At 54.8% G+C, this 20,016-nt stretch overlaps 1 protein-coding gene across 2 annotated transcripts in view; it reads right to left on the bottom strand.

The window, feature by feature from the left end:
• NDC1 (NDC1 transmembrane nucleoporin) overlaps positions 1–20,016 on the bottom strand; it is a 30,762-nt gene that overhangs the window by 10,253 nt on the left and 493 nt on the right. Inside the window, exons 2-14 of one of the 2 annotated variants that reach the window (XM_007505878.3) lie at positions 17,716–17,836; positions 16,074–16,175; positions 15,336–15,510; positions 13,536–13,674; positions 12,064–12,172; positions 10,427–10,478; positions 9,547–9,679; positions 9,067–9,159; positions 7,529–7,610; positions 4,557–4,718; positions 2,402–2,650; positions 1,936–2,063; positions 1,121–1,171 (exon numbers count right to left, since the gene is read on the bottom strand). In XM_007505878.3, coding sequence (XP_007505940.2) covers positions 1,121–1,171; positions 1,936–2,063; positions 2,402–2,650; positions 4,557–4,718; positions 7,529–7,610; positions 9,067–9,159; positions 9,547–9,679; positions 10,427–10,478; positions 12,064–12,172; positions 13,536–13,674; positions 15,336–15,510; positions 16,074–16,175; positions 17,716–17,836 — 1,596 coding nt within the window. The remainder of the gene's footprint in view (positions 1–1,120; positions 1,172–1,935; positions 2,064–2,401; positions 2,651–4,556; positions 4,719–7,528; positions 7,611–9,066; positions 9,160–9,546; positions 9,680–10,426; positions 10,479–12,063; positions 12,173–13,535; positions 13,675–15,335; positions 15,511–16,073; positions 16,176–17,715; positions 17,837–20,016) is intronic. The other variant, XM_007505879.3, reaches the window with a different exon arrangement.

Genomic DNA, 20,016 nt, shown 5'->3' with positions numbered 1-20,016 from the left:
GCTTCTTTCTCCACATGCTTGCTTGGGGGTCCAGCATCCCCCAGACCCTCAGGCCCTTCTGTCCTCACAGCACCTGCCTCCTGGTCAAGTCCTGGCTGCTTCCGCATCCAGCCGTGTGTGTTTCCTACAATAAATGTCTGATCTGAATCAGAAATGGAAGCCACAGGCTATCTGGATGGGAGGAAAAGCTCTCCAGAGGAGTTCCCTGCCCTCAGGAGTGAGGCTGGACGCCCTGAGATACCACTGAATCCGAGATCTGTGTACCTGGAGGGCACGCACTGAACCAAACTCGGCGCTCTGGGCTGGCACTGGCTGAGCAGCCAAGGAAGGAAACCTTCAGGCTGGACCAAAAAAACGGAAAATCCATCCTCTGCAGAGTGGATTCTCCTTTGGTGGCTGGAGCAGATGGCAGACAAGTTCCTAGAGCTCAGGGCATCACAAGCGACTCAGAGACATTTGTTCTAATTCAAGCATCTTCGCCTATAGCCCAGGGAGGGATGAGCAGAGAGAGACCCTGGGGTGGGGCTGGATAGCCGACCTCAGCCATGCTGCAGGCACCCACATGGACAGACAGACGGCCTCACTGGGACCAGCCCAAAGGAGACCATGGCACCAGGCTGGCTCAGCTCAGCCAGGACCTGCTCCACTCCCTAGGTCTCGGCTGAGCTTTCTTCATCTACAAAACAAGGGCACTACAATGACTCCTAAGTTCCTTTGATTGGAAGGTTCCTACTTCGATGTTCTCTGGGCCCTCCCAGACCAGACCTTCTGGGATCTAAGGTGCCGATCTCATCCAAAGACTCTTCAGGATTCTCATGCCCTGCACCCCCTGGGCAGGCAGTCTGAGAAAGCCTATGGAACCCATCTCAGAAGCAGGTTTTTAATGCATAAAACAAAAAGGGTTACAGAGGAAACTGAATGAATGAAAACTGCCCTCAAAATATCAACCAAAAAAAGATCCTGATCAGCCAAGTGTAGGCCAAGGGCTCCTACAACAGAGACACAGATCTGTGCCCTGCAGGTGGGGCAGAGAGCCCTGAACCCAAGAATAAGCTTTGCCACTGCCCACACCCGTCCTCCTCTCCTCTGCCATCCCCACTCCACGAGCATTCCTTCTCACCTTGCTGAAGAAGTAGACGATCAACACTCGCCTGGACAGGAAGCTCTTCATCTGGCAAGGAAACAGAATGAAGTCAGGCTCTGTGCCCTTGGGCACAGGCTTTAATGAAGACGCAGCAAAGCCAAAGTTGGGGCACTGGGCTCACTGTAGATGCACGGCGTTCCACAGAATGGGACAAGAATTCAGGGAGAACATTTCTGCGCAGCCAACATTCTCCCTTCTGAAACAGAAGCTATGGAACTGGGCCAGTCAAAAACACTCACCAGGGTCAGAAGAGTTCATTGCAGAAACAAGATTTTGCCACCAAATTCCCTGGTTGCCCTTTATTTCTGGAGTACACTGTCCCTCCCCAGATAACCAACGTTTTAACTCCAAAAGCCAGAGTGGTCAAATCCCCCTCAGATCACGGACTTGAGAAACTGAAGAGAGACCTTAGAGTTTATCGGCTCCCAACCGTTCAGGAAACAGATGAAGAAAGACCTGAGGTGCAGAGCTGCGACAGGCCCTGTCCAAGGTGCTAAGTGGCAGAGAGGGGATCTGAACCAAGGACCACCCAAAGCCAGTGTTCTGCCACTGTACCACACTGTATCTCAATGAGTTGCTAAGAGCCCTCAGGGCAAATCTTTCTTCTATAAACCCCTCTGAACTGCTCCCCTGTGCCTCCCCAGCAGACACCAGGGGCCCACATGTGGCCTGGCACACAGACGGTGCTTAATGACTGCACTGTAGGAAGAGTGGTGCCGTCAGCCTCCTCTGTGCCCGGAGCACAAGGCCTGCCTGTAACCCGCAGCGTCTCCATGAGCTCTCCAGCCTACCTGCTCCAGTTTATTCTGCAGCCACAGATACAGCATGTTGGGCTGGCCTCTGCCTCGATGGGTGGCCACACGATGAACAGGGGAAAGGGCCAAGGAAGGGCTCTGTGATGGCTCATTACCCTGCAGATCTAAGGGTGGGAATATTGATTTATTCAGTCGGCCTTAGAGTAACAGAGAAACTAATGCAGAGCTCCCAAGTCTACTTCAGTGCCAGAAAGGAAGGAAGCTCCCTCCATCCCTAGAGCTGGCACAGCAGGGTCCTCGAGAGCCCTCTCCCTTTGACCTCTGCCAGAGGAGCCCCAGGCCAGGCAGGTTGTGCTCCTCTGGACTTCTTCAACCACATCTCCACATCTCCCTTAGAATGAGAGCATCCCAGGGCCCAGCACACAGAGAAGAACGAATGCCCACTGACTTGACTGTTTTGTCATACTGAGGCTGCAAGAAAAGCAGAGTGGTCAGTCCTCACCTGTAAGGGCAGTCCATAGTCTTGGCCCTCTTCTTCTTAGATAAGGGCTCTGGGAAGCCTCGTACATGGCAGAGTTGAGATCTAGGACCCCCACTACTCGATTCGCTACATTGGTGCTGAAAGGAGAGCCGGCTGTGTTTGAAGCATCAGGGGAAGCAAATTTGGGAGAAAAGAGGGATGCTTTTGATAATGATGGCATCAAAGTCTTCGACATCACACTGGATTTGGGAGTCTGAAAAGCAATTTCTTCTGCAAAAACAAACAAAAAGCCATATCTGTGCATTAGAGAACTGCCATGAAAAGTGTATGGCCCACAGAGGCTTGTGTCCACCTGGAGGATCCATCCTGTAAAGTCACCGCCTACATGAAGCTCACCAAGCCTCACAATGGCAGTGACCTCTCCCCAAAATCTCTGGTTTTGTACCTCCGTTCTCCAGCACTTAGAGCACATTCTCACTGATCAAACAATCAACATTTATTAAGCATCTAATATGTGCCAGGCTTTGTGAGGGGCATCACTAGTGGGTTTAGTCTCCCTTCTTGGGGAGGGGGCCTTGTTTCATCCAAGCTCCCCAGAACAAGGTAACCATCTTGAGTGAGTGATTTGGTCAAGGTCTCCCTTTGTGCCTAGACATCATATTACAAGAAATTATCCAAGAAACCTGCTCTGATATCCTTGAACAAGAGAGTAAAATAGAGATGGAAAGAATCCACAGATCACCTCCTGCACTAAATCCCCAAATGACAACTCCCAGGAACATTATAGTCAAGTTTAAGAGCTCCCAGGCCAAGAAGTAAATACTACAAGCAGCTAGAAAGAAACAATACAGATATCAGGATCAAGCATGATCTGGCGGCCTCCACATTGATGGAGCAGAGTCCTGGGAATATGATATTCTAAAAGGCAAGAGAACTGGGGCTACAACCAAGAATCGACTACCTATCAAAATTAACTATACTCTTTCGGGGGAAAATATGGTCATTTAATACAATAGAAGACTTCCAAGCATTCCTGAAGAAAAGACCAGACTTAAATAGAACCAGGTCAAAATGGCCACAATAACCACAGTAATGTGAAGGCAAATGCCCAGTGAGGCCGAAGGAAACTTGAATGTGAAAGAAAAGCTGGCCTCCTGCCTTCAAAAACAGGAGAGAAGAGCAGGAGGTGGTAGGCAGCAGGGTATGACTGCCACTCCAAGCCTCCAGGGCTGTCAGCTGGGCCGAGCAACTGATCTCAAAGAACCAGCAAATCCCCTCTCCTGGCTGCATTTTTTTGGAATCAGGGCCCTGGCTCTCTGGGTGGTCCCCAGGGTGCAAGTCTCACCACCAGGCATGGCATCTGGCAAGCCTGGTAGAGATCTCACTGTGAGATAACATAGGCACACTATACAAGCTCTCCAAATCTCAGTTTCTTTATCTGTAAAATGGGGCAGATACACACATACTAAGAGTCATGTGAGCAAAGCTCTCCAGAAGGGGTAGCTGGGAGTTACTCATTCCCCTCAAACTCAGAAACTACCAGAGTAATCACCTAAGCAAACATCCCTAAAATGCATCAGCAGCTCCTGAGGATGTAGCTCTGAGGGGGAAACATGGTCACTGTGGAGCCTGAGGGGCACCTGCTGGTCATGCCCCTGTTGCTCTGTCCCTCCATTTGACAGTGATCAAGCACTTTGCCCCCCAAAATGCTTTGGTTAATGGGGGTGGGGCAGATGGCCTGCAGAAGGAGAGGAAGAAGGGGCTGTTGGGTAGAGCTCAGGGGATTGAGAGCCAGACCTAGAGACGGGAGGTTCTAGGTTCAAATCTGGCCTCAGACACTTCCCAGCTGTGTGACCCTGGGCAAGTCACTTGACCCCCATTGCCTAACCCTTACCTCTCTTCTACCTTGGAACCAATACACAGTATTGACTGCAAGATGGAAGGTAAGGGTTTAAAAAAAAAAGGAGAGGAGGACACTGAGGCAGTCCACAAAAGGGGAGGGGACAGCAAGAAGCCCATGGGGAAGATGACTGCAAGGAGGCCTGGAGTGTGAGGATGGCAAGGCAGCCCTTGGGGGAAGAGGGACAGCAAGGAGGCCTGCAGGGAAGGTGGGGAATGGAGAGGTAGCCCACAGTGGGGAGAGGGGGAATATGCCCAGGGGGTACCCATGAGTTACCTTCCACCAGAGTGGGCTTATTGGAGTCGACAGGACTGGCCAGGGTCTTCACTCTCCCATTGGCGGCAGCAGCTTCTTGGTACATCACGAGTTTCTGAGTCAGGTCATTGAGAAGAGCCAAACACTCACGAGATATGGCCACCCAATTGTGGGGGTGCCCACCTAGAAATCAGATAAAAGTCTTAAGAACGCAGCCACCAGAACACCCCTATGGCACAGTGTGGCTCTCAAGAGAGAAAGACGGGCAGTGGGGGAGCCAGACAGCGAGATGCCTGTGAACAAAGCCCCACATTCAGCCCCCACCTCCCCTTGGTCCGCCTCGCTCAGTCCTCGGGGCCAGGCCAAACAAGTCTACTTCTCCTTCCACAAGACAACCTGCCACCCCCCATGCCAACTCTTCTCAGGCTATCTCCACTTCTCTCCACAGATCCTCATGGGATCTGGCTTTCCGCTACCCTCATCTGCCTGGGATGCTCCCCAGCTTTTCCTCCTCTTTCCTAAAGCGTGGTGCCCCCAGAACTGCTCTGATGACAGCAGGAGGGGACCTAGCACCGACCTGCTCTGGCCAGAAGGGCTCTAGTCATGAGGCCCAGCATCCGCTGAGATTTTTAGCTGACCCCTCTGACTACAACCCCCCCTGCTTTGTCCAAACACCCTGAGACAGGGCTTGACTTCCTCTGTCTATACTCGGGCTTCCCATTCAACTGATTCATCCCACCTCCTTAGGTCTTGCCCACCATCCCAGCCTGCTGAGATCTTTCTGGGTGCTGATTCGGTCATCTTTCTTTCCAAAATCTTCCTCCCAGACCAAAAGGACCCCACTGGCAAAGAACGTACTCTTCTACACTTCACAAGACAAAGCCCTGAAAAGTCCTTTCAACCCAGCCCAAACCCTATGGAATAGGCACCACTATTTAAGACGGAGGGTTACATCATCAGCTGTAATAAGCAGGCTGCAAACATGTCCATGGGCACTAACATGTCCTGGCCTCCCCTAACCCGCCCGCCAGCTGTGTGGGCCCCCAAAGAGACGAGGTTGGCTGCCCGTTCGGGCCCACGTCAGCACTTCTGCCCCCGGCTCGGGCCCAGCTCCGTGCTGGGCCCCTCCTCAGCTCTGCTGGGACACACACATCTGCTGTTCCGTCACTTGCTTTAAACGGGAGGGTTTGCGCTCTGCAGAGCAGCCTCCCTGCTTCTCATTATCTCGGGAGGCTCGAGGGGCTTGTTTCCCCAGCACTGTCCTCAGTGTTTGCAAAGCCCTGCAGATGAGTTGGGAAAGAGGTTTCCCATCATCTGGACCAAAGGAGCCCCCGAGGAGTCAGGGAACTGGCCGCTTCGAGCAGTCTCCAGGTGTGTCCCCACCATTATAGCTGAAGGCTCGCCCTGGCAGCAAAGGGGACTATCACCAAGTCACATGGCAAAGCGGGCCGCTCCTCCCCCTCCGGCCGATGGCCAAGATCCCTTTGAGATCGAGACCCCAGGGGTCTCTTCGGAAGGAGACTGACTGCCTTTTTGCATGGGCAACCCAACACTCCAGAGACAGCATTCCGGGTGAAGAAATGCTCTGTCCTCAACAAATCAGCTCAAAACTCTTCAAGCTAATAATGGTGGTAAACGCTCAAATGAGAAATCAGTTATATATCATTGTTGTTGGGTATCCACACACACCATGCCTATTTGTTTAGACCCTTACCTTCCATCTTAGACTTAATACAACGTAACGGTTCCAAGATAGAAGAGCAGAAAGGGCTAAACAACTGGGTTAAGTGACTGGCTCAGAGTCACACAGCTAGAAAAGTATCTGAGGCTACATTTGAACCCAAGACCTACCATCTCTAGGTCTGACTCTGTCCACTGAGCCACCTAGCTGCACCACCAATGCTGCCATTGGGAAAAAGGTTGTCACCAGTACAGGAAGTCTCACCCTGTCAGAGAACAACGATCTCCCACTCCCTTCAGCCTCCTCCAAGTAGAACATAAGCTCCTTGAAGGCAGGGCCTTTCTTTTGGCTTGGGTCTGGCTCTGCAGGATTTAGCCCAGTGCCTGACACACTGTAGGTATGTAATAAATGCTTGCTTGCTTCCTTCAAAAAACTCTCCAGCTTCCCTGTAGTGCCTGTATGTTTTCCTCCAATAGTGGAAGAAGTTCTGAGAGCTCTGCCTGCTTTTGTTCTCCCTTGCCACGGAGACCCCATGGGTGCTAAGATACCACGAGAGAGAGAATCACAGATGAGCCAGGGCTGAGAGTCCTTGGGGTTCTCTAGCCCAACCTCCTTTATCTTTTAGAGGAAACACTCAGAGATGAAGTGAGCTGAAGATCCAGGCCAGCCAAACAATGCCCAGTCTACTCCCCAGCACTGCCCAGGCTTAGTGAGCACAGGGAAGGCCCCTGAGGGTTTGCCCTAGTAGCCTTGAGTTCAAATGAAGCTCAAAGGCCAGCTGCCATAAGAGAGGGTAAAAAAAAGAACCTTCAGCCAGTAAAGTCTAGCTCTACCCCTTGTCAGCTATGTGACCTTGGACAAGTCACTTCAGTAAGGCTCAGTTTCCTTAAATATAAAATACAATTTCTCAACGTTCTCTTTAAGCTTTAAAACTCCATGATACCCCATCTCCTTTTCTCTAAAACCATCTCGTTAGTAACTTTCTTGAGTGGAGGAAAGGCAAAGAACCAAGGAGAAAAATAAAACATGTAGGTTTAAGATCCTTTTCCTGATGGTGGTGGTGCTGCCAGCTTCTCCTCTTACAGCCCCGGCCCTGGCTAAGTCGCTCACCCCTCCTAACAGAGCCCTCCCTCAAGCTACCCCTCTAGGGAGTAAAGACTTTAAAGGAAGGGAACGAGCTGAGGAGCCCGAGAGGCCCACACACCAACCGAGGCTTGCCGCCTGGGCCGTGCCCCACAAGCTCTGCCAACAGAGCGGAGCCGAGATCTTGCCCCCCACCCAGCCCAGGCAAGCCTGGAAGTTTCTGAGGTACCTGGTTGGCTGAGGCTGAAAACTTCTTGTCGCCTGGAAAGGGAGTACTGAGACAGCAGCATCAGGTCCTGTAAGGCCAAATACTGAGGGAGAGACAGACGCGCGTTAGGGCTGGAGAGCCACGTGGCAGGGTGCCCCCAAAGGCTGCTGGGAAGCCAAAGGAGAGCAGACTGCGGAACCCTGGGATTGGGCCTATCCAGCCTCTCCCTTCAAGGTCTTTTACCTCGCTCTGGAAGAACCAAACAAGTTTCTAAAAACTAACAGCTGTGATGCTTCGTCCTATGGCGAGCCCTCCTGAGAACATCTGGGAAAAGCTGCTGGCCGGCCCGGAACCTGCAGACTGAAGCCTCTCCCTGTCCGTGGTCGCAGGGCCACCGAGGACCTGAGCCAGTAGGCAGCTGGCATGAGCAGCCTTGACAACCTGACGGGCCTTCTGGATTTGCCCTCAAAGCACCCAACAAAGCCCCCCAAGAGGACAGACGTCAGGGCCTGCCGCCAACCCCGCTTCGCTGGCAGGCTGTGCCAGCCCTTCACCCAGAATCTGCAGGTCCTGTGTGTGTCCACATCACTGATCTGTTACCTCAGACGCAGACCTATCTTGTGTTTCTTCCTAGCGTGTAACTAGTGTGACGAAGGCTGACACATAATATCTGGCCTTAGCAACCCCAGACCTGCTCCCACAAAACAGATTCTGGAATCGTGGAAGCTCCAAGTGACAATTTGTCATCGTCTCACTCCAAAAGCTCCCCCTCCCACGGCTTGTTCACGGCCAGCCAACGCTGCCCTGTTTATCTTGGGCCTGACTGATGGGCAGCGAAGTCGATGGCAGGCCATCGGGGATATGTCAATGTCCGAGTTGATAAATTAACCCAAGCTGCTCTCGGAAACACACTGGCAGGGGAAGCCAGACAGTACAGTGCATAGAGTGCCAAGCCTGGAGTCGGGGGCCCTGGGTTCAAATCTGGCCCGGGACACTTCCTAGCTGGGTGACACCGGGCAAGTCACTTCGCCCCAATTGCCTGGCCCTTACCACTCTTCTGTCTTAGAATTGATACGAAGAGAAGTTTTAAAAAACAGAAAAGTCTACTGTGTGTGATGAGCCAGGGGTTAGCCATTTGGAATATAAAGATAAATAGAGAACAGTCTAACAGCCTCTCCTTTCAAGGGCCTAGTCATCTCCCTGCAGGGGAGAATGCGAGTGAGATCCAGAGAGAATGTCAGTCCAAGCTATGGGCTATAAGAAATGGGGGTGCAGGCAGGGAAGAGAAGAACAAACACCGAATCCTGTCATCTGGTGGTACAACAGGACCCAAAGCCTGCCGCGGCCAGACTCCCCATGTGGGCCTCCCTGCCTTTGAATTCCTCCTCTGGCCACCCCTCCAGCTCAGTCTTTGTGAGTCCCTGACTTTGAGGAGTCAGGGAAGGCTTCATGGAGGAGGGGGCATGAGAGCATTCACACAGCCCACAGCAGCCTGCTAGCCATGCCATCATTTAACCAAAGACAAAGGCCCCAGGCCCAGGAAAGTTCGGAGCCGTTACCTTTGTGATGAGGGGAGAGTTGGCACTTAAGACTCTGGGTAAGCATTCTTCCAAATCTCCTGTAAACATGGGCTGAACAGGGAAGACGTGGGCCTGAAATCAGAGCAGACAGAAGAGGAGGCTGGACTGCCCCATCAGGCCAGGCAGCAACATGGAGCCCCAGAGCACCCATGGGCCCAACCTGCCCAGGGCCGCACAGTCCCCCACCCCAAGATCCCTGCCCTGCTCCCAAATTTGACAACATCTCATTGGCACTGCCAGGCAAGGGAGGGGACACGCCAAGGGGAGCTAGCAAATAGGAGGTCTTGCTTGGCACAATTGGCACTTGGCCTTTCAGCCCCTGGTCTCCAGGGCTCTGGGCAGCTGAGACAGAGCAGAGCAAGAATAAGCCCGTCTGGAGACACTCTCCAACCCCCAGAAGCGAGAGCAGGAAAAGCCTCTGGTCCTGCTCTGAAATATGGCTGGGCCCTCAACACTGACCTCCGTGGCATGAATCTTGAAGAGTACCCAGGTGATGTACCAGGTTATCAGAAGAAAGACCCCGCAGAGCCACACGTGGTACAGCAAGGAGAGGTCCAAGAGCCCGGCCAGGCTGTCCAGGGGATGCTGCTTCCTGGGAAAGGAGGAGGCGACAAGGGTTCTGATGGTCACACCTGTGGGGCCTGTCTGGGTTGGCTCCCCACGGCCAGGCTTTGGCCTTTCCAATATTCCAAACGATGCTTGTTCAGGAGAAAAGCAAGATACGCCCAGGAGGCTCCCTGGCAGTACTCTCACCTCCCAGACAAACTCAGCAGTTCTTCCTCACGCTCACGGGGAGTTCTCACTTTTTTTTTTCGTCATTCATACGAATGAGGGGAAATGAAAAACATTTAATAACACAACAATCTCTGCTCAAGCAAGTTTCAGCTCTGCCCAGGGATGCACTGCCCCCACCGCCAAAGGGACAGTATGGCCAGTGCATCTCCAGGAGCTCCAATGGCCTTTCTACTCACTGTCTCACTGTCCCTTCTGTATACAAAACCTCAAGGAGGTTTTCCCATTGCCACACCTTTGCCTAGATGCTCCCTAGACCAAGAGCACCCTCCCCCTTCCACCTGCTGAATTTCTCCCTATCCTGTAAAGCCCCAATCAAGAGCCTTTCCAGAATCTCCTAGGTGAGGCCCGTTAGCAGAGATCGCCAGTTATCTTCTCTCTCACACTGAGCTGCCGTGATCTGGTTACATGTCACCCCCCCCCACCAGATGCCCACCCCCAGAAGTCGAGGAGCCTGTATTGTCAAATATGCCCAGCCCAGTCCTGCAGATGGCATGGGAAAGGGGGGAGGGAGAAAGAAGGGAGGGAAGGAAGGAGGATCACCCACTCGTCTTTATGGAGGTCCATCGCAGTGCTGATCCATGCTTTGGGGATATAGCCTAGGGGAAAATACACCAAACTATAAATGTGGGCAGCCCAACAGAGGCAAAGCCGTGAGACCCCAGAAAGCAGAAGTGAGACTGCAGGAGTCTGAAGAAGGAAGGACTTTTGAAATACCCGTCCCCATTAGCAACACAGACCCAGGGGAGCCTCTGTGGCGCCTCGAGGGAGTTGAGTGGTTCCAGAGGGGTCCACAAGGACAGTGCTCCTCCCCAAGGCCTTCTGCACTTTTAAAGAAGAAAGGTTGGTCCAGGGGGCAGCTGGGTGGCTCAGTGGATTAAGAGTCAGGGCCAGAGAGAGGAAGTCCTGGGTTCAAATTTGATCTCAGACTGTGTGACCCTGGGCAAGTCACTTGACCCCCACTGCCTAGCCCTTACCACTCTTCTGCCCTAAAACCAATACCCAATATTGATTCTAAGACAGAAAGTAAAGGAGAGGGAGAGGGAAAGAAAGAGAAAAGAAAGAAAGGAAGGAGGGAGAAAGGAAGGGAGGAGGGAGGAAGGCTCACTCTACTGCTCACAAGCACCAGCTACCACCACCCTGGGTAATGGGAAGTTCTGGCAATGGAGTCAAGAACACACTGCCCAGTGTGGCCACCAGGGGGCAAGAGCAGGGGTGGCCCGGGCATGGGCAGTGCTGCTGCTGGCAGAGATGGGGATGACCTGGGACAACAGCAAAGGGAAGGAGCCAGCAGAGGGCAGCATGGCTCAGGTCAGTCTCTGGCTGACCAGGCCCAGGCATCAAGAAGGCACTTAATATATGCTACTTGACTGACTGGCTCATGTCCTGGTTTCCCGGCTTGTAAAATGGAAAGAGACAAAGGCTGCCCCCAGCATCTCCGGGTTCCACCATGCCCAGCAGTCCCTTCTCAAGAAACCACCCCAGAGAACGACTCGGGAATCCCTGGTGTGACCCTGGCTCAGGGAACATTCACCCAGGCCCAACCTGGCAGAACCAGAGGGCAGAGCCCATTTCACCCTCAGACGCCGTTGGGAACAGCCGTCCACCTCTGGAATGCTCACACTGAAGAAGGCCTCATGGACAGCCCAAAGGATTGGGAAAGGGTCCCTGTGGCCGTCTCTAAGCCCTGGGCTCGAGGCCTGGCTCCCAAACTCCCCAGCTGCCTGCCCCTGGGCAAAGGGCCTGCATGGCCCCACAGGCCCCGGGAGAGGGCAAAGCTGGGGGATGTTCCCTCTGGCTCCTTCCTTCTAGCTGTTTGCCTTGCAGAGCTCTAATGAGGCTGAGAAAGGGGCAGATTCAAAGCACCTGATACTGGAAGCGAACATGGACAGTGACCGGGCCAGCACTCTAGCCAAAGTCCGGCACCTCCACTGGCACCAGTCACATGGCTGCTCCCTCCCAGGGGCCTGACAGAGGAGCAGAAGCCAAGAGCTCTCTGACCAGTCGGGGGCACCCCAGGCCAGGCCCAGAACAGTCATCTGCACACAGCAGGGGCAGAATAAGTGTTTGCCAAACAAGTAAAACGAGCACTTTGACCTCCTAGGCCCCGGAACAGGGACAATCTGGGGATAAAGAGAGGCGGGACCCCACTCTGTGCAAGAGGTGCCGTCCACTGATCCTCACCCAGAAAATAGTAGAAGCCGCAGAAGTTCCTGACCAGGTACAGGGACTCCACGGCGCTGTGCCTGAGGAGCAGGGGCAGGACTCTTCGGAACCGTAGGAGCTTGTATTGCTGGAGAGGAGAAAGAAAAGAGGCAGAGGGCTTGGGGCTGCGACCCTGGCCTCCGTTCAGTCCCCCTGGGGGCCTCAGGGCTACAAGCCCAGCTCCTATTGGACCCTCCCAGGGGCCTGGACTCCAGCCTCCAGGCACTCAGAGGCTTCAGCCCGGGGCTGTGGAGGAATCCAGCAAACCCCCAAGGCATGCCTAGTGCGATGAGGGCAGTGTGGGAAGGAATGGGGCTGGGCTACCATCTAGGACAAGAAACCAGAAGACAGGGGCCCGGGTGTGCTGGGGCCCCTCCGCCATCTCTAATGAAGTCATGCAGAGTGTCACCCCCCAGCCTGCTCCACCGGCTCCCCTCAGTTTTCCTAGATCCACCTGCAGCTAGTGGGCTCACAAGGGCCTGCGCCCTGTCTCCCCATTAGACTACGAGCTCAAGGGCAGGGACCTTCTGCTGCCTTTCTGGTATCCCCAGGGCCTGGCACACAGCCAATGTTTATTTTCTTTAAATCCCCACCTTCTGTCTCAGAATCAATACTGTGCATCAGTTCCAAGACAGAAGAGCAGTAAGAACTAGGCAATGGGGGTTAAGTGACTTTCCTAGGGTCACACAACTACGAAGTGACTGAGGCCAGACTGGAACCCAGGACCTTCTGTCTCTAGGCCTGGTGCTCTAGCCTCTGAGCCACCCAGCTGCTCCTGATTAATGTTTACTGACTGGTTGTAGATGCAGAGTGACTGTCCCCTTCACCTGCCTACATTCTGTGTCATTAAGAATTCAACAGGGAGAGCTAAATGGCTCAATGAATAGAGCCAGGCCTGAGACAGGAGGTCTTGGGTTCAAATCTGACCTCAAACCAGTTTCTAGCTATTTGACCCTGGGCAAGTCACTTAACTCCCACTGCCTAATCCAGAGGACTCTTCTTAGAACAAAGATAAGTGATTCTAAGATGGAAAGTGAGGGTTAAAACCTCAATGAAGGGGAAAGCAGTCAGGATCAGCAAAGCGTGGATGAGCAATCAATGAAACGGACCACCGGAAGGGCTTTAGGACCAGCCACTTTGGGGCTGTCTGGAAGATTATTTGAATTGACCCAAACCAACCAAGACCCTGGAAGGCAAATTCTTGGGAGACAAGAAGCTCCCTACCATGGAACACGGCTCTGAGCACACACAGCACGGCTCCTGGCCGCGCTGGCACAGAAGCTGCCGGGTACCCCCCCAGCTCCACGGAAGGGGAAGGAGCATCTTGGCTGGAATCCAAGTAGGAAGCCAGCCGGTGGGAGCAGTCTCGGCTCCAGGGCCAAAGCCCAGAGCTGCCTGGGGACAGAGGAAGCCCCCTTCCCCAAGGGAGCCGGGGCCGCGCTCCCTCTTACCTGTATGATGGGGAAGGGCAGATAGTTCATGTTGTTCACAAAATAGAGGAGGCTGTAACTATAACCCATGAAGGCTCCAGACAGCAGCAGGAAGAGGTGACGCTCGTTCAAGCAGGCCTGGGCCGCCTTGCTGTCCAAGCTGAAAGGAAGCAGGCGGGCAGGGAGGTCAGAAGGGCAGCCCTGGGGGAGTATTTAAGGTAAGCGGCAAACTAAGGAATACAGGCATAGCCCGATGCCCCAATCCCTAGAGCAGGCAGGTCCACGGCCAGTCCCACAGTCACTCCCAAGCTGGAACTCCCGAGGGCAGGCCGCCAGCTTGGACACGTCTGACACTCGGGGGATCAAGCCCAAGCCATGACTCTGGAACGGGGTGTCTCCCTCTGCAGACGCCCCCCGCATCCTCCGCCAAGGGCTTCAGGAGCTCAGACCATCCGAGTAAGCAGCGGACGTCCGGAACAGACAAAAAGCGCCAAGGCCAAGTCTTCGGGGAGCCTCCAACCCAGAAGCGGCCTGGTCCAGGCCGTGGGTGTCCCCCTTAACCCTGGAGCTGGTCTTCATGAGGAGCCCCCAGGCCCACCTGGGGCTGAGCTTTCTCCTGGGTCAGACGCCCATCGGCGCCCAGATTCCCAAGCTGCCAGGGCCCGCTCCCCGAGAGAGCTAGGCCTTCCAGAGAGGAGAGGCTGGAGGGCGAGAACAAGGCCCCACCCAGGGCAGAAGGGGAGCTCCTTCCGCCTCCTCTCAGTCTCCTCTACTAAGTGGGGACCTAAATAAGATCACTGCGGTGAGAGCGGAAGCAGCAGCCCAGCGGCCGGAGGAGGCCCTCGTTGCTCCACTAAAGACGACCAGGGAGCACAAACTCAAGCAGGCCATGCCAGAGACCCTTCTCCGGGGACCAACTGCCAATCCTGCAGCCTCACAAACACGATGAAGCAGTTTGGAAGGGACAAGAAGAAAACGAATCGTCCTGAGAATGCCGGCGGCGGCGGCGGCCCTGGTCAGAGCGAAAACCGCCACAAACCCAGACCCCTCTGCTCTGCCCCCTGGGGGAGGCCAGGGGCCGCTCCGTCTCCGCGGTCTCCTGCTAAAGCGGCAGATGTCACCGGCCTGCGTGCGGCCTCTGCCAGCCCCAGAACGCCAACGTTCCGCACGTTCTGGGACTTCCAGCTGCGATTCACACCAGGCCGTTCACCACAATGCCCGAAAACGTGCCAGCCTCTCCTTAGCCAGGCGGAGGGCTACGGCTGAGGAAGCCTGCCTGCACGCGCAGAGGGGATGGCCAAAGCTGCTTGGTTGGTGGCAGGGCCGTGTCAATGTATCTCTGGGACGAGGAGAGGCTGAAGGCAGGGGAGGGAAGGAAGGCAACACTTGGAAATGGAGATGACGGTGCAAAAATAAAAGCTCTCCGTGTTCCAAAAACCTTTTAAATACCACTGGGGAAAGGCTGGGTGAAGCAGTGGCTAGCGAGCCCCATGGCCGAGAGCCAGATCCTGGCCGCCCGGGGCTCAGGGCCCTGTCTAAGGAGAGAGGGAGCCTCTTCATCCAGGAGTTCCCAGGCCTGCTCCCTCTCTGCAGAGTGGCCAGGGATGACCACCCAGGGGGAAGGCACAGCCTGACCGGCTCTTCACCCCTTGGTCAGGGGGTGAGGACAGGAGCGGCCATCAAGTGAGCCCAGGCTCCCCTGCAGAGGGCCCTTTACAAGCATCCAGGGAGGGACTAGTCCCCTCAGGGACGGTGCCATTCGGCCTCGGGGCCTTCCTCAGCCTTGGGGAGCTCCTCGTACCTTAGAGGCGCCATCATTACCTGCTGGAGTCGGTACAGGGCACGGCCAGCACGTGGTACTGTTCCTTGGTCATCACGGCCGCGCACCACACCATCAGCATGCCCATGGCTGAGTGCACCAGGGAGTGCATCACTTGCTGGGGGTGGACAATCTTCCCAAGCAAGGCCAGGCGGGAGCAGGGGATGGACGGCACCACTGCAGAGAGAGCACAGCACGGCCTCATGGGAGAAGGCCGGGCTTCCAACATGAAAGCCAGATCCGCCAACGCCGGCGGCAGCGACACAATCCCGGGAAGCGGCCGGCTCCCGGCTTAGCAGAGGCTGGAAGGAGGACAAACGGGCTCCACGTGCCCCGTTCCCAAAGGCCGAGCCACGGGAACGATGCCCACAATGTGACCTAAAGCAGACTCTGCTTAGGGTACCCCACCCACCTGAGAGCGTTATCTGCTGACCCTGCAGGAGAGGAAAGGAAGCAGAAGCCTCTAAGAGGATGCCAATGAGCCCAGGGGGCTCCCCTCAGGCTTCAAAACCAAGCAGTCGGGCCCTGGCCTAGCGTGGAAGGGGAAGAAAAGACAGGCCCCGGGCCCAAGGGGAGAGCGCCCAGGCCCCTCCCCCCGGAGACTCTCCTGAGCTCCTGCGGCTCTGGGCAGGACGCCACCTCCCAGACCACCTGGCTCGTGTGGGCACGCCCTCAGGCGCCCGCCGCCCACAAAACAGAGCAGGCAGTCGGCCCCCAGGCGGCACTCACCCTGCACTCACCCGTGTAAAACTCGACATTGAAGACGCTGATGACGACGATCACCATCGACAGCAGCAGGAGGTAGAAGATGACGCAGGAACCATAGAGATCATGGAAGGCGTCTAGAGCGAGAGAGGGGGGCTCAGGGCGGCTCATCGGCACCCCCCGCCCCGGACCCCACAAGGAACCTCTGGGACAGAAGCAAGTGGGAACCTTGGCCAAGACACCCGCACGTGACCGAGCCAGCGGGCTCCGGGGCTCCGGTGGCGGGTACCACGGCGCAGACCAGGAGGGCTTCCAACATGATCCCAAGTGACTCCCCATGGCCAATTCACCCCAGTGATAGCCCGTCAAGCTAAGCCTATAGGTGGGGCAGAGGGGCAGCAGCCAGCCGCATGGCCAGAAGAGGGCCATGCGGCTGGCTGCTGCCCCTCAACCTTGCTCCCCCCCCCCCCCCGAAAGCCAGCGTGTGGCCAATGACCAACAAGGGCAGGCCCTTCCTTCCCACTCACTGGCCGGGGCTCTCAGGCTTCCTCGGACCCCTTGCTGAGACTACTCGGATCTCCTCATTCCCGAGACAAGATAACTGAGGCCCTCCTATCAGTCCTTCCTCGTCCTCCCAGTCCGGCCTACACAGACGGTTCTCTTTCCTAGAAGCTGAACCACTGGCCAGGCTCCTCCACTTGGGGGCCAGCTCCAACTGAGGGGACGTCAACGAAGCCCCCATCAAGGCCTCTTTTTTCCAACAAGTGCAGAACCGGGACTGAACTAACGAGGGGCTCTTTGCCTCTGAGGGTCTTGAGCACCCCGCCCCGAGGGTCCATCCTTTCCTCAAAGGGTTCCGCTCACTCACTTGGGCTTCTCAGCCTCCATCCTTCTAGTCTTCTATTCAGTTCCCCACCATCCTGTCTCTGTTCTTTAGCTGTTTATGAAAATACGAGGCTCTGTGCTGTGGGGGCCAGAGGGTGGGACTTGGGGTCTGCAGGGGCCTGAAGAATCCTGCCTCAGACCCTTATTAACAGGTCTTTTAGCTTCTTGGAGTCTGTCTCCTTGACTGTAAACCGGTTGGAAGGGAACTTCATGAGCCCTGGTCCAACCTCCACATAAAGGAATCCTCCACCAAGAGTAGCCTCCAAGGGCTACTGGAAGGTTGGAAGGAGAGAGACCAACATGGCAGGCACGCTTTAACGGCCTTAAGAGTATCAGCTCGTTAGATGAAACACATTCTGTCAGACATGCGTGGACAATCATTTAGTATACTCTGTAGTTAATCTGAAAAGAGGAGTAGAGCATTCTAAGTCTCTCTCTTTAAATAAAAACAGAAAACCCTTTACAAGCTGCTCTTTATGGATTTCTTCTTTGGTCCAGAGGCACTCAGAAGGAAAAAAATGTTAAATAAAATCATGGAGTCACTGAAGGGGAAAGAATCAAAGGGGTCTCTACCAGTGAAACCCACTATGGCCCCCAAACACAGCCTCTGGCTTGCCCTGGGAAAGCTCCAGTAACCAGAACCTTCTGAGGCAAGAGCAACAACCAGGGCCCAGAGGCCTGCCCGGAGGAGCTATATAGACCAGAGCTCTCCCTGTCTGTGACGATGGCTCCCCAGCTGTAAGGCAAGAGAAGGAAAAAGGGAGAAACAGATCCAAGTGTAAAACTACCCACCTGAGATCCACTGGATTGGATGGAGTATGTTGAGGCTGCTGAAGATGACAAAGGCCATGGTGCAGACGGGGAGAAGGAGGACAGACCAGATGATGCTGTTGACTATCCTCCAGCCAAGAACCTGGGCAGAAACCAAAAGTCATCCTCCCATCAGGAAGTGAGCAGAAGAGGGAACAAGTGAGCCAAATCCACTTCCTTGGTGCACTGCCCCCCAGGGTTCAGGGTTTGCAACCAAGTCACTTGTCAAGGCAGCCAATGATCCGGCAAGCGGCCACAACTAATAATAGGACACAATTAGGGGACAGTGTCAGGTTCACTCACAGGCAAGCACAGGTGCCCAGTCAGGGGCTGCATGCATTAAACAAATACCTGGCAAAAATAGACCATAGTGGGCAGAGAGACAGCTTAATGGATAGAGAGCCAGGCCTAGAGACAAAAGGTTCTGGGTACAAATTTGGTCTCAGACACTTCCTAGCTATATGATCCCAAGCAATTCACTACATTGCCCAGCCTTTACCTCTCTTCTACCTTGGAACCAATACACAGCATTGATTCTAAGACAGGAGGTGAGGGTTTAAAAAGAAATTAGACGGGAGCAGCTGGGTAGCACAGAGGATTGAGAGCCAAGCCTAGAGATGGGAGGTTCAAATCTGACCTCAGACACTTCCCAGCTGTGCGACCCTGGGCAAGTCACTTCACTCCCTAGCCTAGCCCTGACCACTCTTCTGCCTTAGAGCCAATACACAGTATTGACTCCAAGACGGAAGGAAAGGGTTTAAAAAAAAAAGAAATTAGACACTGGAGTTGGGTGAGAGTAGACAGTGGCTGGTCCATTGCCCTTCTCCATCAGAACAAAGGTCACTGCAAGGTCTTTTTAAATGGTTCCATCCATCCCTCCATCACAATGACCATCTATCTGTGCCTGTGATCTTACTGACCACAAAGGCATAACAAAAACATGACCACAGAAACAAGTCTGCTTCCTGTTGGGGTCTGTTCCATGGAGCAGATCCAGCAAACTTGAGAAAAGCCCCAAGAGCTGGAAGGTAAGCTCTATGATGGACAAGCAGCTGCTCCCCTTGGCAAAGGCCCAGGGGCTGCTGAGGTTGCCAGAAGGACTGTCCTCTCTTAAGGACACCCTCCACCCAGACAGTCCTGCTTTATGCTGCCCCTCTCTAAAGGCAGGGCATTACCCAGGAGTGAGGGCTGGGCTCTGCCATTTACACCAGGCCACGCATGCAACAGTGAGCACAGGCTGGGCATGCAGGAGCCCCTCTATACCAAGTGACCCCAAGCAAAGGTACTGCCCATACACAGAACATCCTCCTCTTCTCAGTTTCACTTCAAATGTTTCCCCACCCACCCAACCCCCTTCTAAAGGATCAATCCTGAGAGAAGGAGGCGGAGAAGCCCATTCATAGATGCTGGGGGTGCTCTGTGTCAATGTGCTTCTGTAGGTGGGCTCTGTCCCTACCCTAAGCCTGGGGGCTTTGTGGGTCTGGAGGATGTCAGACACAACCGGAGCTGGACTGAGCTGAGCTAAGGCGAAAGCCAGAGCACCTCGTTCTGGGATGGCCCTGAGTTCCTGGGCACTGAGATGGAAAGGGCAGGTGCCTTTGGGGCATCATGGAGGCCCAAGTAGGCTGCAGGGTCAACATAGACAAGAGCATATGTGGGATGGCCTGAAACTACCTGTGAACTTGTTTAAGGGAAGTGGGAGGCAACCCAGAATGCACAGGAGCTAGATGACCTCTCCAGGGGAGATCAAGAGGGGCCCATCCCAAACCCACCCACGGAGGTGTCTGTGCACTTCTACCCTCAGTACAAGGGCTCTCCTGGTCGAGGAGGGGAGCAAGGAGGGTGCCTGTCAGAGAGATGTCCCACGGGTTGCAAGGACCCGCAGCTTGGACTCCCTCAGCGCTTAAGACATTTCTCTGGTCAATGGGCGTGAGCTGTGGGGGGGTGGCGGCGAGCAGCATCCTGCCCTTGGTCCCAGCACCCTTACCTAAGACTCAGTTTCCCATCCTGGGAAGAGTGCGTGAATAGAAGAGGGAAACCCAAAAAGGAAGAAGCAGCGGCTTCTATGGAGGAGCGAAGTAATGCCTAGGCCTCAGTTTTCCCTTCTGTCAAATGGGGCGACTAGAGGGTGGGTTAGCCAAAGTCCCGGACCGCTAAGACTTCAGAGGCAAAGAGAGGAAAGAGGCAGAGGATGGAGAGACCGGAAAGACAGGTCGGCCAAAAGGAGCAAGACACCCTCCCCATCCGCCCCAAACAGGGGGGGCTGGAAGGCAGGAGGACCCC

The sequence above is a fragment of the Monodelphis domestica genome, chromosome 2 (genome assembly GCF_027887165.1).
Source record: "Monodelphis domestica isolate mMonDom1 chromosome 2, mMonDom1.pri, whole genome shotgun sequence".
NCBI classification, from domain to species: Eukaryota; Metazoa; Chordata; class Mammalia; order Didelphimorphia; family Didelphidae; genus Monodelphis; species Monodelphis domestica.
This window is presented reverse-complemented; position numbering and strand designations above follow the sequence as displayed.